Here is a 20,853-nt window from a genome sequence, read left to right on the forward strand (position 1 = left end):
TTTTCTAGCGAGAGGCTGAGTGCTTCCATCCTCATGTGAAGCTGAACCACTAGCCATGAACATAGGCCAGGGCCTCAGCCGTTCCTTGCCACTCCGTGTGGTAAATGGCATATTGGCAAGTTTACGCTTCTCCTCCGACAATTTTATTTTAGGTTTTGGAGTCCTTTTTTTTCTGATATTTGGTGTTTTGGATTTGACATGCTCTGTACTATGACATTGGGCATCGGCCTTGGCAGACGACGTTGCTGGCATTTCATCGTCTCGGCCATGACTAGTGGCAGCAGCTTCAGCACGAGGTGGAAGTGGATCTTGATCTTTCCCTAATTTTGGAACCTCAACATTTTTGTTCTCCATATTTTAATAGGCACAACTAAAAGGCACCTCAGGTAAACAATGGAGATGGATACTAGTATACAATTATGGACTGCCTGCCGACTGCAGACACAGAGGTAGCCACAGCCGTGAACTACCGTACTGTACTGTGTCTGCAGCTAATATAGACTGGTTGATAAAGAGAAGATGTCTATGTAACTATGTATGTATAAAGAAGACTGAAAAAAATCCACGGTTAGGTGGTATACAATTATGGACGGACTGCCTGCCGAGTGCAGACACAGAGGTAGCCACAGCCGTGAACTACCGTACTGTACTGTGTCTGCAGCTAATATAGACTGGTTGATAAAGAGAAGATGTCTATGTAACTATGTATGTATAAAGAAGAATGAAAAAAATCCACGGTTAGGTGGTATTACAATTATGGACGGACTGCCTGCCGAGTGCAGACACAGAGGTAGCCACAGCCGTGAACTACCGTACTGTACTGTGTCTGCAGCTAATATAGACTGGTTGATAAAGAGAAGATGTCTATGTAACTATGTATGTATAAAGAAGAATGAAAAAAATCCACGGTTAGGTGGTATTACAATTATGGACGGACTGCCTGCCGAGTGCAGAGACACAGAGGTAGCCACAGCCGTGAACTACCGTACTGTGTCTGCTGCGACTGGATGATAAATGATATAAAAAATATATATATATCACTACTGCAGCCGGACAGGTATATATTATATATTATATAATGACGGACCTGCTGGACACTGTCTGTCAGCAGAATGAGTTTTATTTTTATAGAATAAAAAAAAAAAAAACACACAAGTGAAGTCACACGACGAGTGTTTAACTTTTTCAGGCAATCACAATATAAGTATACTACTAACTATACTGGTGGTCAGTGTGGTCAGGTCACTGGTCAGTCACACTGGCAGTGGCACTCCTGCAGCAAAAGTGTGCACTGTTTAATTTTAATATAATATGTACTCCTGGCTCCTGCTATAACCTATAACTGGCACTGCAGTAGTGCTCCCCAGTCTCCCCCACAATTATAAGCTGTGTGAGCTGAGCAGTCAGACAGATATATAATATATATAGATGATGCAGCACACTGGCCTGAGCCTGAGCAGTGCACACAGATATGGTATGTGACTGACTGAGTCACTGTGTGTATCGCTTTTTTCAGGCAGAGAACGGATATATTAAATAAACTGCACTGTGTGTCTGGTGGTCACTCACTATATAATATATTATGTACTCCTGGCTCCTGCTATAACCTATAACTGGCACTGCAGTAGTGCTCCCCAGTCTCCCCCACAATTATAAGCTGTGTGAGCTGAGCAGTCAGACAGATATATATAATATTATATATAGATAATAGATGATGCAGCACACTGGCCTGAGCCTGAGCAGTGCACACAGATATGGTATGTGACTGACTGAGTCACTGTGTGTATCGCTTTTTTCAGGCAGAGAACGGATATATTAAATAAACTGCACTGTGTGTCTGGTGGTCACTCACTATATAATATATTATGTACTCCTGGCTCCTGCTATAACCTATAACTGGCACTGCAGTAGTGCTCCCCAGTCTCCCCCACAATTATAAGCTGTGTGAGCTGAGCAGTCAGACAGATATATATAATATTATATATAGATAATAGATGATGCAGCACACTGGCCTGAGCCTGAGCAGTGCACACAGATATGGTATGTGACTGACTGAGTCACTGTGTGTATCGCTTTTTTCAGGCAGAGAACGGATATATTAAATAAACTGCACTGTGTGTCTGGTGGTCACTCACTATATAATATATTATGTACTCCTGGCTCCTGCTATAACCTATAACTGGCACTGCAGTAGTGCTCCCCAGTCTCCCCCACAATTATAAGCTGTGTGAGCTGAGCAGTCAGACAGATATATATAATATTATATATAGATAATAGATGATGCAGCACACTGGCCTGAGCCTGAGCAGTGCACACAGATATGGTATGTGACTGACTGAGTCACTGTGTGTATCGCTTTTTTCAGGCAGAGAACGGATATATTAAATAAACTGCACTGTGTGTCTGGTGGTCACTCACTATATAATATATTATGTACTCCTGGCTCCTGCTATAACCTATAACTGGCACTGCAGTAGTGCTCCCCACTCTCCCCCACAATTATAAGCTGTGTGAGCTGAGCAGTCAGACAGATATATATATAATATTATATATAGATAATAGATGATGCAGCACACTGGCCTGAGCCTGAGCAGTGCACACAGATATGGTATGTGACTGACTGAGTCACTGTGTGTATCGCTTTTTTCAGGCAGAGAACGGATATATTAAATAAACTGCACTGTGTGTCTGGTGGTCACTCACTATATAATATATTATGTACTCCTGGCTCCTGCTATAACCTATAACTGGCACTGCAGTAGTGCTCCCCAGTCTCCCCCACAATTATAAGCTGTGTGAGCTGAGCAGTCAGACAGATATATATAATATTATATATAGATAATAGATGATGCAGCACACTGGCCTGAGCCTGAGCAGTGCACACAGATATGGTATGTGACTGACTGAGTCACTGTGTGTATCGCTTTTTTCAGGCAGAGAACGGATATATTAAATAAACTGCACTGTGTGTCTGGTGGTCACTCACTATATAATATATTATGTACTCCTGGCTCCTGCTATAACCTATAACTGGCACTGCAGTAGTGCTCCCCAGTCTCCCCCACAATTATAAGCTGTGTGAGCTGAGCAGTCAGACAGATATATATAATATTATATATAGATAATAGATGATGCAGCACACTGGCCTGAGCCTGAGCAGTGCACACAGATATGGTATGTGACTGAGTCACTGTGTGCTGTGTATCGCTTTTTTCAGGCAGAGAACGGATTATAAAGTAAACTGCACTGTCCTCACTAGTAAACTCTCTCCACTCAGTCTCTACACTTCTACAGTAACAGTACTCCTCCTAGTCAGCTCCAGTAAATCTCTCTCAGTCTCTTATAATCTAAATGGAGAGGACGCCAGCCACGTCCTCTCCCTATCAATCTCAATGCACGTGTGAAAATGGCGGCGACGCGCGGCTCCTTAAATAGAATCCGAGTCTCGCGATAGAATCCGAGCCTCGCGAGAATCCGACAGCGTCATGATGACGTTCGGGCGCGCTCGGGTTAACCGAGCAAGGCGGGAAGATCCGAGTCGCTCGGACCCGTGAAAAAAAACATGAAGTTCTGGCGGGTTCGGATTCAGAGAAACCGAACCCGCTCATCTCTAGTATTTACCAAGGTAATGGCCGAAATGATGATACTCCTTCGGAAAAAGGGAGTTTTAATTATCCCGTACTAAGACGATCTCCTTATAAAGGCGAGGTCCAGGGAACAGTTGTTGATCGGAGTCGCAATAGCTCGGGAAGTGCTACAACAGCACGGCTGGATCCTGAATATTCCAAAGTCGCAGCTGGTTCCTACAACGCGTCTACTGTTCCTGGGGATGGTTCTGGACACAGAACAGAAAAAAGTGTTTCTCCCGGAGGAGAAGGCCAAGGAGTTATCGTCTCTAGTCAGAGACCTCCTAAAACCAAAACAGGTGTCGGTGCACCACTGCACGCGAGTCCTGGGAAAGATGGTGGCTTCTTACGTAGCAATTCCATTCGGAAGGTTCCATGCAAGGATCTTTCAGTGGGATCTGTTGGACAAGTGGTCCGGGTCGCATCTTCAGATGCATCGGCTGATAACCCTGTCTCCAAGGGCCAGGGTGTCGCTACTGTGGTGGCTGCAGAGTGCTCATCTTCTAGAGGGCCGCAGATTCGGCATACAGGACTGGATCCTGGTGACCACGGATGCCAGCCTTCGAGGTTGGGGGGCAGTCACACAGGGAAGAAACTTCCAAGGACTATGGACAAGTCAGGAGACTTCCCTACACATAAATATTCTGGAACTAAGGGCCATTTACAATGCCCTAAGTCAGGCAAGACCCCTGCTTCAACACCAGCCGGTGCTGATACAGTCAGACAACATCACGGCGGTCGCCCATGTAAATCGTCAGGGCAGCACAAGAAGCAGGATGGCGATGGCAGAAGCCACAAGGATTCTCCGATGGGCGGAAAATCATGTGTTAGCACTGTCAGCAGTGTTCATTCCGGGAGTGGACAACTGGGAAGCAGACTTCCTCAGCAGGCACGACCTCCACCCGGGAGAGTGGGGACTTCATCCAGAAGTCTTCCAAATGATTGGACACCATTGGGAAAGGCCACAGGTGGACATGATGGCGTCCCGCCTCAACAAAAAGCTAAAAAGATATTGCGCCAGGTCAAGGGACCCTCAGGCGATAGCTGTGGACGCTCTAGTGACACCGTGGGTGTACCAGTCAGTTTATGTGTTCCCTCCTCTGCCTCTCATACCCAAGGTACTGAGAATAATAAGAAGGAGAGGTGTAAGAACTATACTTGTGGTTCCGGATTGGCCAAGAAGAGCTTGGTACCCAGAACTTCAAGAAATGATCTCAGAGGACCCATGGCCTCTGCCGCTCAGACAGGACCTGCTGCAGCAGGGACCCTGTCTGTTCCAAGACTTACCGCGACTGCGTTTGACGGCATGGCGGTTGAACGCCGGATCCTGAAGGAAAAGGGCATTCCGGAGGAAGTCATCCCTACGCTGATTAAAGCTAGGAAGGAGGTGACTGCAAACCATTATCACCGCATATGGCGAAAATATGTTGCGTGGTGTGAGGCCAGAAGGGCCCCAACGGAGGAATTTCAGCTGGGTCGATTTCTGCACTTCCTACAGTCAGGGGTGACTATGGGCCTCAAATTAGGTTCCATTAAGGTCCAGATTTCGGCTCTGTCGATTTTCTTCCAAAAAGAACTGGCTTCACTGCCTGAAGTTCAGACGTTTGTTAAAGGAGTGCTGCATATTCATCCCCCTTTTGTGCCTCCAGTGGCACCTTGGGATCTCAACGTGGTGTTGGATTTCCTTAAGTCACATTGGTTTGTGCCACTTAGACCGTGGAACTAAAATATCTCACGTGGAAAGTGGTCATGCTGTTGGCCTTGGCTTCGGCCAGGCGTGTATCAGAATTGGCGGCTTTGTCATGTAAAAGCCCTTATCTGATTTTCCATATGGATAGGGCAGAATTGAGGACTCGTCCCCAATTTCTTCCTAAGGTGGTATCTGCTTTTCATTTGAACCAACCTATTGTGGTGCCTGCGGCTACTAAGGACTTGGAGGATTCCAAGTTGCTGGACGTAGTCAGGGCCCTGAAAATCTATGTTTCCAGGACGGCTGGAGTCAGGAAAACTGACTCGCTATTTATCCTGTAAGCGCCCAACAAGCTGGGTGCTCCTGCTTCAAAGCAGTCTATTGCTCGCTGGATCTGTAGTACGATTCAACTTGCACATTCTGCGGCTGGACTGCCGCATCCTAAATCTGTAAAAGCCCATTCCACGAGGAAAGTGGGCTCTTCTTCGGCGGCTGCCCGAGGGGTCTCGGCTTTACAACTTTGCCGAGCTGCTACTTGGTCGGGTTCAAACACGTTTGCTAAGTTCTACAAGTTTGATACCCTGGCTGAGGAGGACCTTGCTTTTGCTCATTCGGTGCTGCAGAGTCATCCGCACTCTCCCGCCCGTTTGGGAGCTTTGGTATAATCCCCATGGTCCTTACGGAGTTCCCAGCATCCACTAGGACGTCAGAGAAAATAAGAATTTACTCACCGGTAATTCTATTTCTCGTAGTTCGTAGTGGATGCTGGGCGCCCATCCCAAGTGCGGATTGTCTGCAATACTTGTATATAGTTATTGCCTAACTAAAGGGTTATTGTTTAGAGCCATCTGTTGAGAGGCTCAGTTATTTTTCATACTGTTAACTGGGTATAGTATCACGAGTTATACGGTGTGATTGGTGTGGCTGGTATGAGTCTTACCCGGGATTCCAAAATCCTTTCCTTATTGTGTCAGCTCTTCCGGGCACAGTATCCTAACTGAGGTCTGGAGGAGGGGCATAGAGGGAGGAGCCAGTGCACACCAGGTAGTCCTAAATCTTTCTTAGTTGTGCCCAGTCTCATGCGGAGCCGCTATTCCCCATGGTCCTTACGGAGTTCCCAGCATCCACTACGGACTACGAGAAATAGAATTACCGGTGAGTAAATTCTTATTATAGTTGCTATATCCTTATTTAACAATGGGGGAAGGGGGGCAGCGAGAGGAACCAATTCTCTTTCTGGCACAGGGCAATGTCTAGTTATGGCTCTGGCAGCAGCTTACAAAAGTTGCCACTTCGTAAATAAATCCCATGGTCTATTTCAGCCATAGCGCTTCTTTGGCTGTTTCAGTAAGATTCATATATTCCACCTCAGTAGTGGGTAAGACAACTGTTGATTGTTTGCTACTTGCCTAGCTGACAGATGTGCCTGCAAGTAGGCATCCAGTGTAGGATAGCCTGCTGCTCATCCGCTCCCAATCAGCATGGCAAAACGCTTGTATTTCTTCAGTTTCTATTTTCTTGTACTTTAGATACACATGCCACCACAGTGCCAGATGCACATATGCTCCCACAGGGGCAGGTACACGTATTCCCCCCACAGTGCCAGATACACATATGCCCCCACACTGCCAGATACACACATGCCCTCACATTGCCAGATACACATATGCCCCACAGTGCCAGCTACACATATGGCCCCACAGTTCCAGATACATGTATGCCCCCCCAGTGCCAGATACATATATGCCCCCACAGTACCAGATACAGATATGCCCCCATAGTGCCAGGTACACACATGTCACCACAGTGCCAGATATGCACCCACAGTGTCAAATATGTCCCCACTGTGCCAAGTACACCTATGCCCCACACCCCACTGTGCTGCTCACTGTTGCTTCTCCAGTGCTCTGACTGCTGGCCTTCTGCTGCTGCTGCTGTGTGTGTGTATCAGGGCAGGAGAGCACAGCATGTGCCTCTCCTGCCCCTTTGTGCTCAGTCCGGCGGTGGTATGTGTTATCTGTCAGGGCAGGGAGGAGAGTGCAGCTATGTCAGGAGGCGGCGTTTAGGACCTCAAACCAGCTACCGGTTCGTGAGCCAATCATAGCTTTCAGACCAGCAGTGGCGACTCGTGATTGGCTGCCTGTCCGCGAGCTCTGATTGGCTCACGAATAGGTGACTGCTTTGAGATCCTACACGCCGCCGCCGGACATAGCTGCGCTCTCCTCCCTGCCATGACAGATGCTGGACTGAGCACAAAGGGGCAGATGAGGCGCACGCTGCACTCTCCTCCCCTGACACACACACAGTAGCCTCTGCCAGTATAGGTGGAGGGACCGGCTGTCGATTTCTTACCGGTACGCAGTACCGCCATACTTGCAGAACTGGGCATATCTAGCATCACAATTTTTGGGGGTGTTTTAATGTGATTGTCTTTAGCTGAAGTGGACTTGTGAAACACTGTATCTCTCGACTTGATGTCCGATAATCTTTAGCCTTTGCTTTGTTGTCAGTATTCTTGCATGATACACAAGATGAACTTGGATTCCAAATTGCATTTTCTTTCTTAAGGAATGTGTGCATATACCCTGCACCCAAATACTTGTAAAGGATTTATACTTTCCTTTTCCCACACCATGTTTACAATGGTGTCTTGTCTTTGACTGCCACTGTAGGTGCTCAATTCATGACGGAAAATAGCTGTTTGTACTGCCTCTGCCTCGAATCTCTTTTCTAGATCTGCATCATTTAACATGGGTCATTCTCTCAACTCTTACTTTATTTGCCCCAGGGACATCTTAACAGCATTGTAGACCCTGAGCAAAGCAATGCACTGGGTGGTGCTCCTATCCACTCATTCATGGGAATAAATGAAAAAAAATCATAAATGTTTCCAAGCTGTCTTTCCACGTGCTCTCACACACTGAATAGCTGTCAGCACTCTGATTGGTGGATAGCTCCAGACATCTACTGTACCAGTCAGCATGCTGACAACCATTCACTGCCTGGCTGCAGGCTTGTAGGTAGGTAGAGAATGATGGCTGGCTGCTCTGATTGTATGTAAATAACAATCAGTGCGGCTGAGCAGAATTCTCTACCTGCCTCCAACGAAGCTCCAGAGTTACCAGCCTGGAGGGGGCAGGGGGGGGGGGCTGATACCCCCGGCCCTGATCACCCCTGCATCAAGCCAGGGCATCAGGGGGAGACAGGCGGTACTATTGTACTGGCCAGGGCTGTTGAGGCCCCCCAACGCTGATGATGCCAGGCGCTAACTGCTTCTCATTCACTGATAGTCCCTTGAATGCGGCCCTCGAAGCAAGTGCTATTGCTACTACCTTAGTGACAGGCAACAGAATGCACTCCAATCTGCCATACTGTATGTTTCTCTGCCAATGGCCTTCGCCGCTCCACTACTAGACCTGCTGACCCAACTTCCTCTCGTTTGGCCGGATCTCCTGTGCTGCTGCTACATCAGTCTAGTCCAAGGAGAATGTAGCCATGTAAGTATCTATCAAAATAAATTCTCCCCCTCTGTCTACTGCCTTTTGTTCTAGTTTCCATGCTCTCTGTGTGTCTGTCTCAGTCTCCTACTCTCTCTAGTTTTGTATGTGCTTGCCTCTGATTTCCCAGTCTGTGCATGCATGCTTATGCTCCCACTCTCCAAATGTGCCTCTGCCCACTTATAACTGCTTTTATCTCTCTTTGTCCCTATATCCCATTTGTCTCCCCATCCCATCTGTTGCCCTTCTTTCTCTACCTCCCACCATTTATTTTCTTCTTTCACCATCCTTTTAATTTCAGATAACATTGCTATTGCCAGTGGTAACCACTGCCTGTGACTTGCATGGAGGAAGTTATGAAAATGTAGTTCTTGTTCCACAAAAATAAATTAAAATATATTAATGCTTTATCCTTTTAATCAAAATTGTAAATGTAAATATATTTTTTAGGGTTTTTTATGCATGTAGGAAGCCCTGATACCATGTCGCCCTTCAACAATGTGTGTGTGGGGGCATCATAGCATTTACTATCTTTAAGCAATAGGAATTGTTTTCCCTTTTTTTATGGGTTGGGGGGGCACCAAACTCCAACTTTCCTCCGGGCGACTGGGATGAACTTTGTGTGTGTGGGTGTGGTCTATTTGATCAGTCCCAGGCCCCACAATTTCTGATCGTAGCCCTGTTCAAGGCCTGTACATTAATATGGCCCTGATTTGCCCTCTCACTCATGCTGTTTTGTTCCTATGTGTGGCAGAATTTACTTGGTACTGTATGCCATTTTTCTTGATGGCTAGGTCTCTGCTATCATATTCTTTGCCACTGTCAAATCTCAGTACTATTATTTTCATGCCTGTCTGTTCTTTATGAGTCTCTTGTATTCTACAAACTTGCTTGTAACTTCACTTTTGTTTCTCAGGAAGTAAATGTGTGTCATCCTCTCATTGATGAGTGTCATGAAATATCGGTTCCCACTTATGGATCCCATTTCATGTCCAGGATGTACAGTCATTGGCACCAGGTTGCTGCCGCAATTACAGTCCCTCTGACCCTCTGCAAATTGGAGTACTCATCCCTTCTTCTCCATTACACTGTAAAATTGTTTCATCAATCAAATTGTTTCCCCGATCTTGGACAAATAGTACATTGTCTATGTCTGTGACAACTGTTTCACCACTAGTTAAGAGAATGATAATTGTTCTGACTGTCATGGCATTTAGGACTTTATCTCTTATTCCCCACATGTTCATACAGTAGGCTCACAAGACTTCTGAGTCCATGAGTCCATGTGCCAACAATCTTTGTGGTGACTGCTACATTCAATGCTGACTCCTTCCATTATGCTTCTCCCTCCACATGCCAAATATTACAACTGCAACTCAATACAGGCACAATGGGGATGCATGAACGGTGAGACTTAGACTCATGCTCAGTAGCAAAAAATTGCTCCACTATGTCTGACATTGGCAGAACATCCACCTCTGTATCAGGCCCAAAGGTTGTATAGTAGTGGTGTAGGGCAAACAGGTGTCACAGTAAAATAGGTGCTAGACCATCTCTCATTCACAAGTAAAGTTATATTGGTTGCTATCTCAAAAAGAATGTTTAGACTTCTCTATGTACAGTATACAGTTTGTTCTTCAAATGCAATTTAGATATTAATCTGAGTGTTTGGAAATACAATTTTTAAAGCAAACAAAAGAGATGAGTCAAAAATGCTTTGTTTGCCTACTCACCTGCTGGATATAGTTAACAAACTTGCACATAAATTCTCCAAATATCCACCCAGGAAGAGGATATAAAGCGGCTGTTATAGGCACACAGCACACAAGAAATATTATGTCTGTGGTGGCCAGGTTAGCTGTGGGGACAAAAAGAAAAGTTTAGCCATATTTGTAATTACTTAGTCAGGGATGGAACTGTACAACACAGGACCCATAGAAAATAGCAGAGCTGAGGCATCTACTGAGCATGTGCCTACTGAGCAACCACCACTGAGACGATGCCTCCACTTTCTTTTTAGGATGTAAGAAGTACGAGAGTTGCAGGGAATAAAACTAGTTTAAAACATTGATGCAGATCTTCCAATGCAATTTCAAGTAGTAGATTGGTGTTACAAACACTTTCAAAACCGTTCCGCAAAATATCTGTCTCACTTTTAATATATTTATTAAAGATTTAGGAGGAGGACTAGAAAGCAGAGTGTCAATTTTTGCAATCATACTAAAATATGTAAGGTAATCAACTCAGATGTGGATGTGGAGTCTATTCAGAGCGATTTATTTAAATTGGAAGTTTGGGCAATGAAATGGTGTATGAGGTTTAATGTGGAAAAATTTAAAGTTATGCACTTTGGGACTAAGAATAAAAAGGCTACCTATCAATTTAATGGGGGGAAAATAGGGGAAACTGTATTAGAAAAGGATTTGGGGGTATTCATTGATAGTAGATTTTAGAGATGAGCGGGTTCGGTTTCTCTGAATCCGAACCCGCACGAACTTCATGTTTTTTTTCACGGGTCCGAGCGACTCGGATCTTCCCGCCTTGCTCGGTTAACCCGAGCGCGCCCGAACGTCATCATGACACTGTCGGATTCTCGCGAGACTCGGATTCTATATAAGGAGCCGCGCGTCGCCGCCATTTTCACACGTGCATTGAGATTGATAGGGAGAGGACGTGGCTGGCGTCCTCTCCGTTATAGTAGAAAAGAGTAAAGACTGAGTGACTTAGTTATAATTGTGGGGAGGATTGGGGACGGGGAGCAGCTGTTAGGGAGTACAGTGATTTAGATTAGGAGAGAGAGAGAGAGAGAGATTGACCTGATTTACTGGAGCTTAGGAGTACTGTAGAAGAGAGTGCAGAGTTTACTAGTGACTGACCACAGTGACCACCAGACAGTGCAGTTTTATTTAATATATCCGTTCTCTGCCTGAAAAAAACGACACACACAGTGACTCAGTCACATACCATATCTGTGTGCACTGCTCAGCCCAGTGTGCTGCATCATCTATGTATATATTATATATCTGACTGTGCTCAGCTCACACAGCTTATAATTGTGGGGGAGACTGGGGAGCACTGCAGTGCCAGTTATAGGTTATAGCAGGAGCCAGGAGTACAAGACAGTCACATACCATATCTGTGTGCACTGCTCAGCCCAGTGTGCTGCATCATCTATGTATATATTATATATCTGACTGTGCTCAGCTCACACAGCTTATAATTGTGGGGGAGACTGGGGAGCACTGCAGTGCCAGTTATAGGTTATAGCAGGAGCCAGGAGTACATATTATATTAAAATTAATTAAACAGTGCACACTTTTGCTGCAGGAGTGCCACTGCCAGTGTGACTGACCAGTGACCTGACCACACTGACCACCAGTATAGTTAGTAGTATACTATATTGTGATTGCCTGAAAAAGTTAAACACTCGTCGTGTGACTTCACTTGTGTGGTGTTTTTTTTTTTATTCTATAAAAAACTCATTCTGCTGACAGACAGTGTCCAGCAGGTCCGTCATTATATAATATATATACCTGTCCGGCTGCAGTAGTGATATATATATATTTTTTATATCATTATTTATCATCCAGTCGCAGCAGACACAGTACGGTAGTTCACGGCTGTAGCTACCTCTGTGTCGGCACTCGGCAGTCCGTCCATAATTGTATACCACCTAACCGTGGGTTTTTTTTCTTTCTTCTTTATACATACATACTACGACATCTCTTTATCAACCAGTCTATATTAGCAGCAGACACAGTACAGTACGGTAGTTCACGGCTGTGGCTACCTCTGTGTCGGCACTCGGCAGTCCGTCCATAATTGTATACCACCTAACCGTGGTTTTTTTTTCTTTCTTCTTTATACATACATACTACGACATCTCTTTATCAACCAGTCTATATTAGCAGCAGACACAGTACAGTACGGTAGTTCACGGCTGTGGCTACCTCTGTGTCGGCACTCGGCAGTCCGTCCATAATTGTATACCACCTAACCGTGGTTTTTTTTTCTTTCTTCTTTATACGTACATACTACGACATCTCTTTATCAACCAGTCTATATTAGCAGCAGACACAGTACAGTACGGTAGTTCACGGCTGTGGCTACCTCTGTGTCGGCACTCGGCAGTCCGTCCATAATTGTATACCACCTAACCGTGGTTTTTTTTTCTTTCTTCTTTATACGTACATACTACGACATCTCTTTATCAACCAGTCTATATTAGCAGCAGACACAGTACAGTACGGTAGTTCACGGCTGTGGCTACCTCTGTGTCGGCACTCGGCAGTCCGTCCATAATTGTATACCACCTACCCGTGGTTTTTTTTTCTTTCTTCTTTATACATACATACTACGACATCTCTTTATCAACCAGTCTATATTAGCAGCAGACACAGTACAGTACGGTAGTTCACGGCTGTGGCTACCTCTGTGTCGGCACTCGGCAGTCCGTCCATAATTGTATACCACCTAACCGTGGTTTTTTTTTCTTTCTTCTTTATACATACATACTACGACATCTCTTTATCAACCAGTCTATATTAGCTATATGTCTATATGTGCTGATTGGGGAGGGTTTTTTGGAAGGGACATCCTGCGTGACACTGCAGTGCCACTCCTAAATGGGCCCGGTGTTTGTGTCGGCCACTAGGGTCGCTAATCTTACTCACACAGCTACCTCATTGCGCCTCTTTTTTTCTTTGCGTCATGTGCTGATTGGGGAGGGTTTTTTGGAAGGGACATCCTGCGTGACACTGCAGTGCCACTCCTAGATGGGCCAGGTGTTTGTGTCGGCCACTAGGGTCGCTTAGCTTACTCACACAGCTACCTCATTGCGCCTCTTTTTTTTCTTCTTTGCGTCATGTGCTGTTTGGGGAGTAGTTTTTTGAAGGTCCATCCTGCGTGACACTGCAGTGACACTCCTAGATGGGCCAGGTGTTTGTGTTGGCCACTTGGGTCGCTGAGCTTAGTCATCCAGCGACCTCGGTGCAAATTTTAGGACTAAAAATAATATTGTGAGGTGTGAGGTATTCAGAATAGACTGAAAATGAGTGGAAATTATGGTTTTTGAGGTTAATAATAATATGGGATCAAAATGACCCCCAAATTCTATGATTTAAGCTGTTTTTTAGGGTTTTTTGAAAAAAACACCCGAATCCAAAACACACCCGAATCCGACAAAAAAAATTCGGTGAGGTTTTGCCAAAACGCGGTCGAACCCAAAACACGGCCGCGGAACCGAACCCAAAACCAAAATACAAAACCCGAAAAATTTCAGGCGCTCATCTCTAGTAGATTTAGCAGCAACACACTGTGAAAGTGTAGCAACAAAGGCAAATAAGGTGTTAGCATGCATTAAAAGGGGAATTGAGACAAGGGATGAGAGCGTAATCATGCCATTGTACAAATCGTTGGTACGGCCGCATCTTGAGTATTGTGTACAGTTCTGGGCACCACATTATAAAAGAGACATATTAAAACTTGAAAAGGTTCAGAGGCGAGCTACCAAATTGATTAAACTACTTAGCTGACGATTTATTTTGCCAAAAACCACACCAAAATTAACGTGGGTTTTTTTTCTGAGTGAATTGGGTGAAGAGCATGAATTTAACCCTATCCAAAATGATTTTAGTTAAAAAAAAAGAACAAAAAATTACATTTTTTTAAAAAAAGTGTTTTTCCCCAAATATTGAAACATAGATCGGGAACTTCGTGACCATCGGAACATCGGTAACATCATGACCATTGCGGCTTTCATTTTGAAAGCCAGGACAGCCTCCAGGCACACAGCGGGTCTTGTGGAGGTTAATTTACACTGCCCGGCGGCTGCTATTGTCTGCAGCCACTGGAGTGGGGGGTCTTGCTGTGATGACCGATCAGCAGTCATCGGCAGCATGGCAATCAGTAGGGGAGAGTGCAAGGAGGCAGGGGGACCTTCCGGTCCCTCTGACAGCAGCAGCGGAGGGAAGTTTCACTTCCCTGCTGCTGCTAACATAGTTTATCTGACTGGTCGCATCCTGTGCGACCAGGTCAGATAAAGCACTTGCAGGCATGGTCGCATCTGATACGACCATGCCAGGCAAGTGGTTAAGGGGTTGGAGACACTGGACTATGAGGAGAGGCTTTCTAGATTAGATATGTTTACACTAGAAATGAGACGACTAAGAGGAGACATGATTAATATTTACAAATATATAAAGGGGCAAATATATAAAGGGGCAATATGTGGAGCTACTAAGAGACCTCTATTAGGCTCTATATAAAACGCGCAGACACCCGCTAAGGCTTGAGGAGAGGAAATTTCATACTCAGCGCAGAAAGGGATTCTTCATTGTAAGGGCAATACGAATATTAAATACACTGCCAGAGAAGGTTATAATGGCGGACTCAGTCAATGTTTTAAAATAAGAATTTACTTACCGATAATTCTATTTCTCATAGTCCGTAGTGGATGCTGGGGACTCCGTAAGGACCATGGGGGATAGCGGCTCTGCAGGAGACTGGGCACATCTAAAGAAAGCTTTAGGACTATCTGGTGTGCACTGGCTCCTCCCCCTATGACCCTCCTCCAAGCCTCAGTTAGGATACTGTGCCCGGACGAGCGTACACAATAAGGAAGGATTTTGAATCCCGGGTAAGACTCATACCAGCCACACCAATCACACCGTACAACTTGTGATCTGAACCCAGTTAACAGCATTATAACAGAGGAGCCTCTAGAAAAGATGGCTCACTACAGCAATAACCCGATTTTTTTGGTAACAATAACTATGTACCAGTATTGCAGACAATCCGCACTTGGGATGGGCGCCCAGCATCCACTACGGACTATGAGAAATAGAATTATCGGTAAGTAAATTCTTATTTTCTCTAACGTCCTAAGTGGATGCTGGGGACTCCGTAAGGACCATGGGGATTATACCAAAGCTCCCAAACGGGCGGGAGAGTGCGGATGACTCTGCAGCACCAAATGAGAGAACTCCAGGTCCTCCTCAGCCAGGATATCAATTTTGTAGAATTTTACAAACGTATTTGCTCCTGACCAAGTAGCTGCTCGGCAAAGTTGTAAAGCCGAGACCCCTCGGGCAGCCGCCCAAGATGAGCCCACCTTCCTTGTGGAGTGGGCATTTACAGATTTTTGGCTGTGGCAGGCCTGCCACAGAATGTGCAAGCTGAATTGTACTACAAATCCAACGAGCAATAGTCTGCTTAGAAGCAGGAGCACCAAGCTTGTTGGGTGCATACAGGATAAACAGCGAGTCAGATTTCCTGACTCCAGCCGTCCTGGAAACATATATTTTCAGGGCCCTGACAACGTCTAGCAACTTGGAGTCCTCCAAGTCCCTAGTAGCCGCAGGCACCACAAATAGGTTGGTTCAGGTGAAACGCTGAAACCACCTTAGGGAGAAACTGAGGACGAGTCCTCAATTCCGCCCTGTCCGAATGGAAAATCAGATAAGGGCTTTTTCAGGATAAAGCCGCCAATTCTGACACGCGCCTGGCCCAGGCCAGGGCCAACAGCATGACCACTTTCCATGTGAGATATTTTAACTCCACAGATTTAAGTGGTTCAAACCAATGTGACTTTTGGAACCCAAAACTACATTGAGATCCCAAAGTGCCACTGGAGGCACAAAAGGAGGCTGTATATGCAGTACCCCTTTTACAAACGTCTGAACTTCAGGGACTGAAGCTAGTTCTTTTTGGAAGAAAATTGACAGGGCCGAAATTTGAACCTTAATGGACCCCAATTTCAGGCCCATAGACACTCCTGTTTGCAGGAAATGTAGGAATCGACCCAGTTGAATTTCCTCCGTCGGGCCTTACTGGCCTCGCACCACGCAACATATTTTCGCCAATTGCGGTGATAATGTTTTTGCGGTTACATCCTTCCTGGCTTTGATCAGGATAGGGATGACTTCATCCGGAATGCCTTTTTTCCTTCAGGATCCGGCGTTCAACCGCCATGCCGTCAAACGCAGCCGCGGTAAGTCTTGGAACAGACAGGGTCCTTGCTGGAGCAGGTCCCTTCTTAGAGGTAGAGGCCACGGATCCTCCGTGAGCATCTCTTGAAGTTCCGGTTACCAAGTCCTTCTTGGCCAATCCGGAGCCACGAATATAGTGCTTACTCCTCTCCATCTTATCAATCTCAGTACCTTGGGTATGAGAGGCAGAGGAGGGAACACATACCCTGACTGGTACACCCACGGTGTTACCAGAGCGTCTACAGCTATTGCCTGAGGGTCCCTGGACCTGGCGCAATACCTGTCGAGTTTTTCCCAACGGTTTATAATCATGTGGAAGACTTCTGGATGAAGTCCCCACTCTCCCGGGTGGAGGTCGTGCTGAGGAAGTCTGCTTCTCAGTTGTCCACTCCCGGAATGAATACAGCCGACAGTGCTATCACATGATTTTCCGCCCAGCGAAGAATCCTTGCAGCTTCTGCCATTGCCCTCCTGCTTCTTGTGCCACCATGTCTGTTTACGTGGGTGACTGCCGTGATGTTGTCCGACTGGATCAACACCGGCTGACCTTGAAGCAGAGGTCTTGCTAAGCTTAGAGCATTGTAAATGTCCCTTAGCTTCAGGATATTTATGTGAAGTGATGTCTCCAGGCTTGACCATAAGCCCTGGATATTCCTTCCCTGTGTGACTGCTCCCCAGCCTCGCAGGCTGGCATCCATGGTCACCAGGACCCAGTCCTGAATGCCGAATCTGCGGCCCTCTAGAAGATGAGCACTCTGCAACCACCACAGGAGGGACACCCTTGTCCTTGGTGACAGGGTTATCCGCTGATGCATCTGAAGATGCGACCCGGACCATTTGTCCAGCAGGTCCCACTGGAAAGTTCTTGCGTGGAATCTGCCGAATGGGATTGCTTCGTAGGAAGCCACCATTTTACCCAGAACCCTTGTGCATTGATGCACTGAGACTTGGCTCGGTTTTAGGAGGTTCCTGACTAGCTCGGATAACTCCCTGGCTTTCTCCTCCGGGAGAAACACCTTTTTCTGGACTGTGTCCAGGATCATCCCTAGGAACAGAAGACAAGTCGTCGGAACCAGCTGCGATTTTGGAATATTGAGAATCCAATCGTGCTGCCGCAACACTACCTGAGATAGTGCTACACCGACCTCCAACTGTTCCCTGGATCTTACCCTTATAAGGGAATTGTCCAAGTAAGGGATAACTAAAATTCCCTTCCTTCGAAGGAATATCATCCTTTCGGCCATTACCTTGGTAAAGACCCGGGGTGCCGTGGACCATCCATACGGCAGCGTCTGAACTGATAGTGACAGTTCTGTACCATAAACCTGAGGTACCCTTGGTGAGAAGGGTAAATTTTGACGTGAAGGTAAGCATCCTTGATGTCCCGAGACATCATGTAGTCCCCTTCTTCCAGGTTCGCAATCACTGCTCTGAGTGACTCAATCTTGAATTTGAACCTCTGTATGTAAGTGTTCAAAGATTTTAGATTTAGAATCGGTCTCACCGAGCCGTCCGGCTTCGGTACCACAACAGTGTGGAATAATACCCCGTTCCCTGTTGCAGGAGGGGTATCTTGATTATCACCTGCTGGGAATACAGCTTGTGAATGGCTTCCAAAACTGTCTCCCTGTCAGAAGGAGACATCGGTAAAGCCGACTTTAGGAAACGGCGAGGGGGAGACGTCTCGAATTCTAATTTGTACCCCTGAGATATCACCTGAAGGATCCAGGGGTCTACTTGCGAGTGAGCCCACTGCGCGCTGAAATTCATTGAGACGGGCCCCCCACCGTGCCTGATTCTGCTTGTAAAGACCCAGTGTATACTGAGGGCTTGGCAGAGGCGGGAGAGGGTTTCTGTGAACTGGCTGATTTCTGCAGCCTTTTTCCTCTCCCTCTGTCACGGGGCAGAAATGAGGAACCTTTTGCCCGCTTGTCCACGAAAAGACTGCGCCTGATAATACGGCGTCTTCTCATGTTGAGAGGCGACCTGGGGTACAAACGTGGATTTCCCAGCTGTTGCCGTGGCCACCAGGTCTGAAAGACCGACCCCAAATAACTCCTCCCCTTAATAAGGCAATACTTCCAAATGCCGTTTGGAATACGCATCACCTGACCACTGACGTGTCCATAACCCTCTACTGGTAGAAATGGACAACGCACTTAGACTTGATGCCAGTCGGCAAATATTCCGCTGTGCATCACGCATATATAGAAATGCATCTTTTAAATGCTCTATAGGCAAAAATATACTGTCCCTATCTAGGGTATCAATATTTTCAGTCAGGGAATCCGACCACGCCAACCCAGCACTGCACATCCAGGCTGAGGCGATTGCTGGTCGCAGTATAACACCAGTATGTGTGTAAATACATTTTAGGATACCCTCCTGCTTTCTATCAGCAGGATCCTTAAGGGCGGCCATCTCAGGAGAGGGTAGAGCCCTTACAAGCGTGTGAGCGCTTTATCCACCCTAGGGGGTGTTTCCCAACGCACCCTAACCTCTGGCGGGAAAGGATATAATGCCAATAACATTTCAGAAAATTATCAGTTGTTATCGGGGGAAAACCACGCATCATCACACACCTCATTTAATTTCTCAGATTCAGGAAAACTACAGGTAGTTTTTCCTCACCGAACATAATACCCCTTTTTGGTGGTACTCGTATTATCAGAAATGTGTAAAACATTTTTCATTGCCTCAATCATGTAACGTTTGGCCCTACTGGAAGTCACATTTGTCTCTTCACCGTCGACACTGGAGTCAGTATCCGTGTCGGCGTCTATATCTGCCATCTGAGGTAACGGGCGCTTTAGAGCCCCTGACGGCCTATGAGACGTCTGGACAGGCACAAGCTGAGTAGCCGGCTGTCTCATGTCAACCACTGTCTTTTATACAGAGCTGACACTGTCACGTAATTTCTTCCAACAGTTCATCCACTCAGGTGTCGACCCCCTAGGGGGTGACATCACTATTACAGGCAATCTGCTCCGTCTCCACATCATTTTTCTCCTCATACATGTCGACACAAAAGTACCGACATACAGCACACACACAGGGAATGCTCTGATAGAGGACAGGACCCCACTAGCCCTTTGGGGAGACAGAGGGAGAGTTTGCCAGCACACACCAGAGCGCTATATATATATACAGGGATAACCTTATATAAGTGTTTTTCCCCTTATAGCTGCTGTATAGTTAATACTGCGCCTAATTAGTGCCCCCCTCTCTTTTTTAACCCTTTCTGTAGTGTAGTGACTGCAGGGGAGAGCCAGGGAGCTTCCCTCCAACGGAGCTGTGAGGGAAAATGGCGCCAGTGTGCTGAGGAGATAGGCTCCGCCCCCTTATCGGCGGCCTTATCTCCCGTTTTTCTATGTATTCTGGCAGGGGTTAAATGCATCCATATAGCCCAGGAGCTATATGTGATGCATTTTTTTGCCATCCAAGGTGTTTTTATTGCGTCTCAGGGCGCCCCCCCCCAGCGCCCTGCACCCTCAGTGACCGGAGTGTGAAGTGTGCTGAGAGCAATGGCGCACAGCTGCAGTGCTGTGCGCTACCTTGTTGAAGACAGGACGTCTTCTGCCACCGATTTTCTGGACCTCTTCTGCCTTCTGGCTCTGTAAGGGGGCCGGCGGCGCGGCTCTGGGACCCATCCAAGCTGGGCCTGTGATCGTCCCTCTGGAGCTAATGTCCAGTAGCCTAAGAAGCCCAATCCACTCTGCACGCAGGTGAGTTCGCTTCTTCTCCCCTTAGTCCCTCGATGCAGTGAGCCTGTTGCCAGCAGGTCTCACTGAAAATAAAAAACCTAAACTAAAACTTTCACTAAGAAGCTCAGCAGAGCCCCTAGTGTGCACCCTTCTCGTTCGGGCACAGAGATCTAACTGAGGCTTGGAGGAGGGTCATAGGGGGAGGAGCCAGTGCACACCAGATAGTCCTAAAGCTTTCTTTAGATGTGCCCAGTCTCCTGCGGAGCCGCTATCCCCCATGGTCCTTACGGAGTCCCCAGCATCCACTTAGGACGTTAGAGAAAAATGGGTTAGACAAATTTTGAACGG

At 46.5% G+C, this 20,853-nt stretch overlaps 1 protein-coding gene across 1 annotated transcript in view; it reads right to left on the reverse strand.

Moving 5' to 3' along the window:
- KISS1R (KISS1 receptor) overlaps positions 1-20,853 on the reverse strand; it is a 264,728-nt gene that overhangs the window by 152,614 nt on the left and 91,261 nt on the right. Inside the window, exon 2 of the mRNA XM_063914375.1 lies at positions 10,547-10,671. Coding sequence (XP_063770445.1) covers positions 10,547-10,671 — 125 coding nt within the window. The remainder of the gene's footprint in view (positions 1-10,546; positions 10,672-20,853) is intronic.

This window comes from Pseudophryne corroboree, chromosome 1, assembly GCF_028390025.1.
Source record: "Pseudophryne corroboree isolate aPseCor3 chromosome 1, aPseCor3.hap2, whole genome shotgun sequence".
Classification (NCBI taxonomy): domain Eukaryota; kingdom Metazoa; phylum Chordata; class Amphibia; order Anura; family Myobatrachidae; genus Pseudophryne; species Pseudophryne corroboree.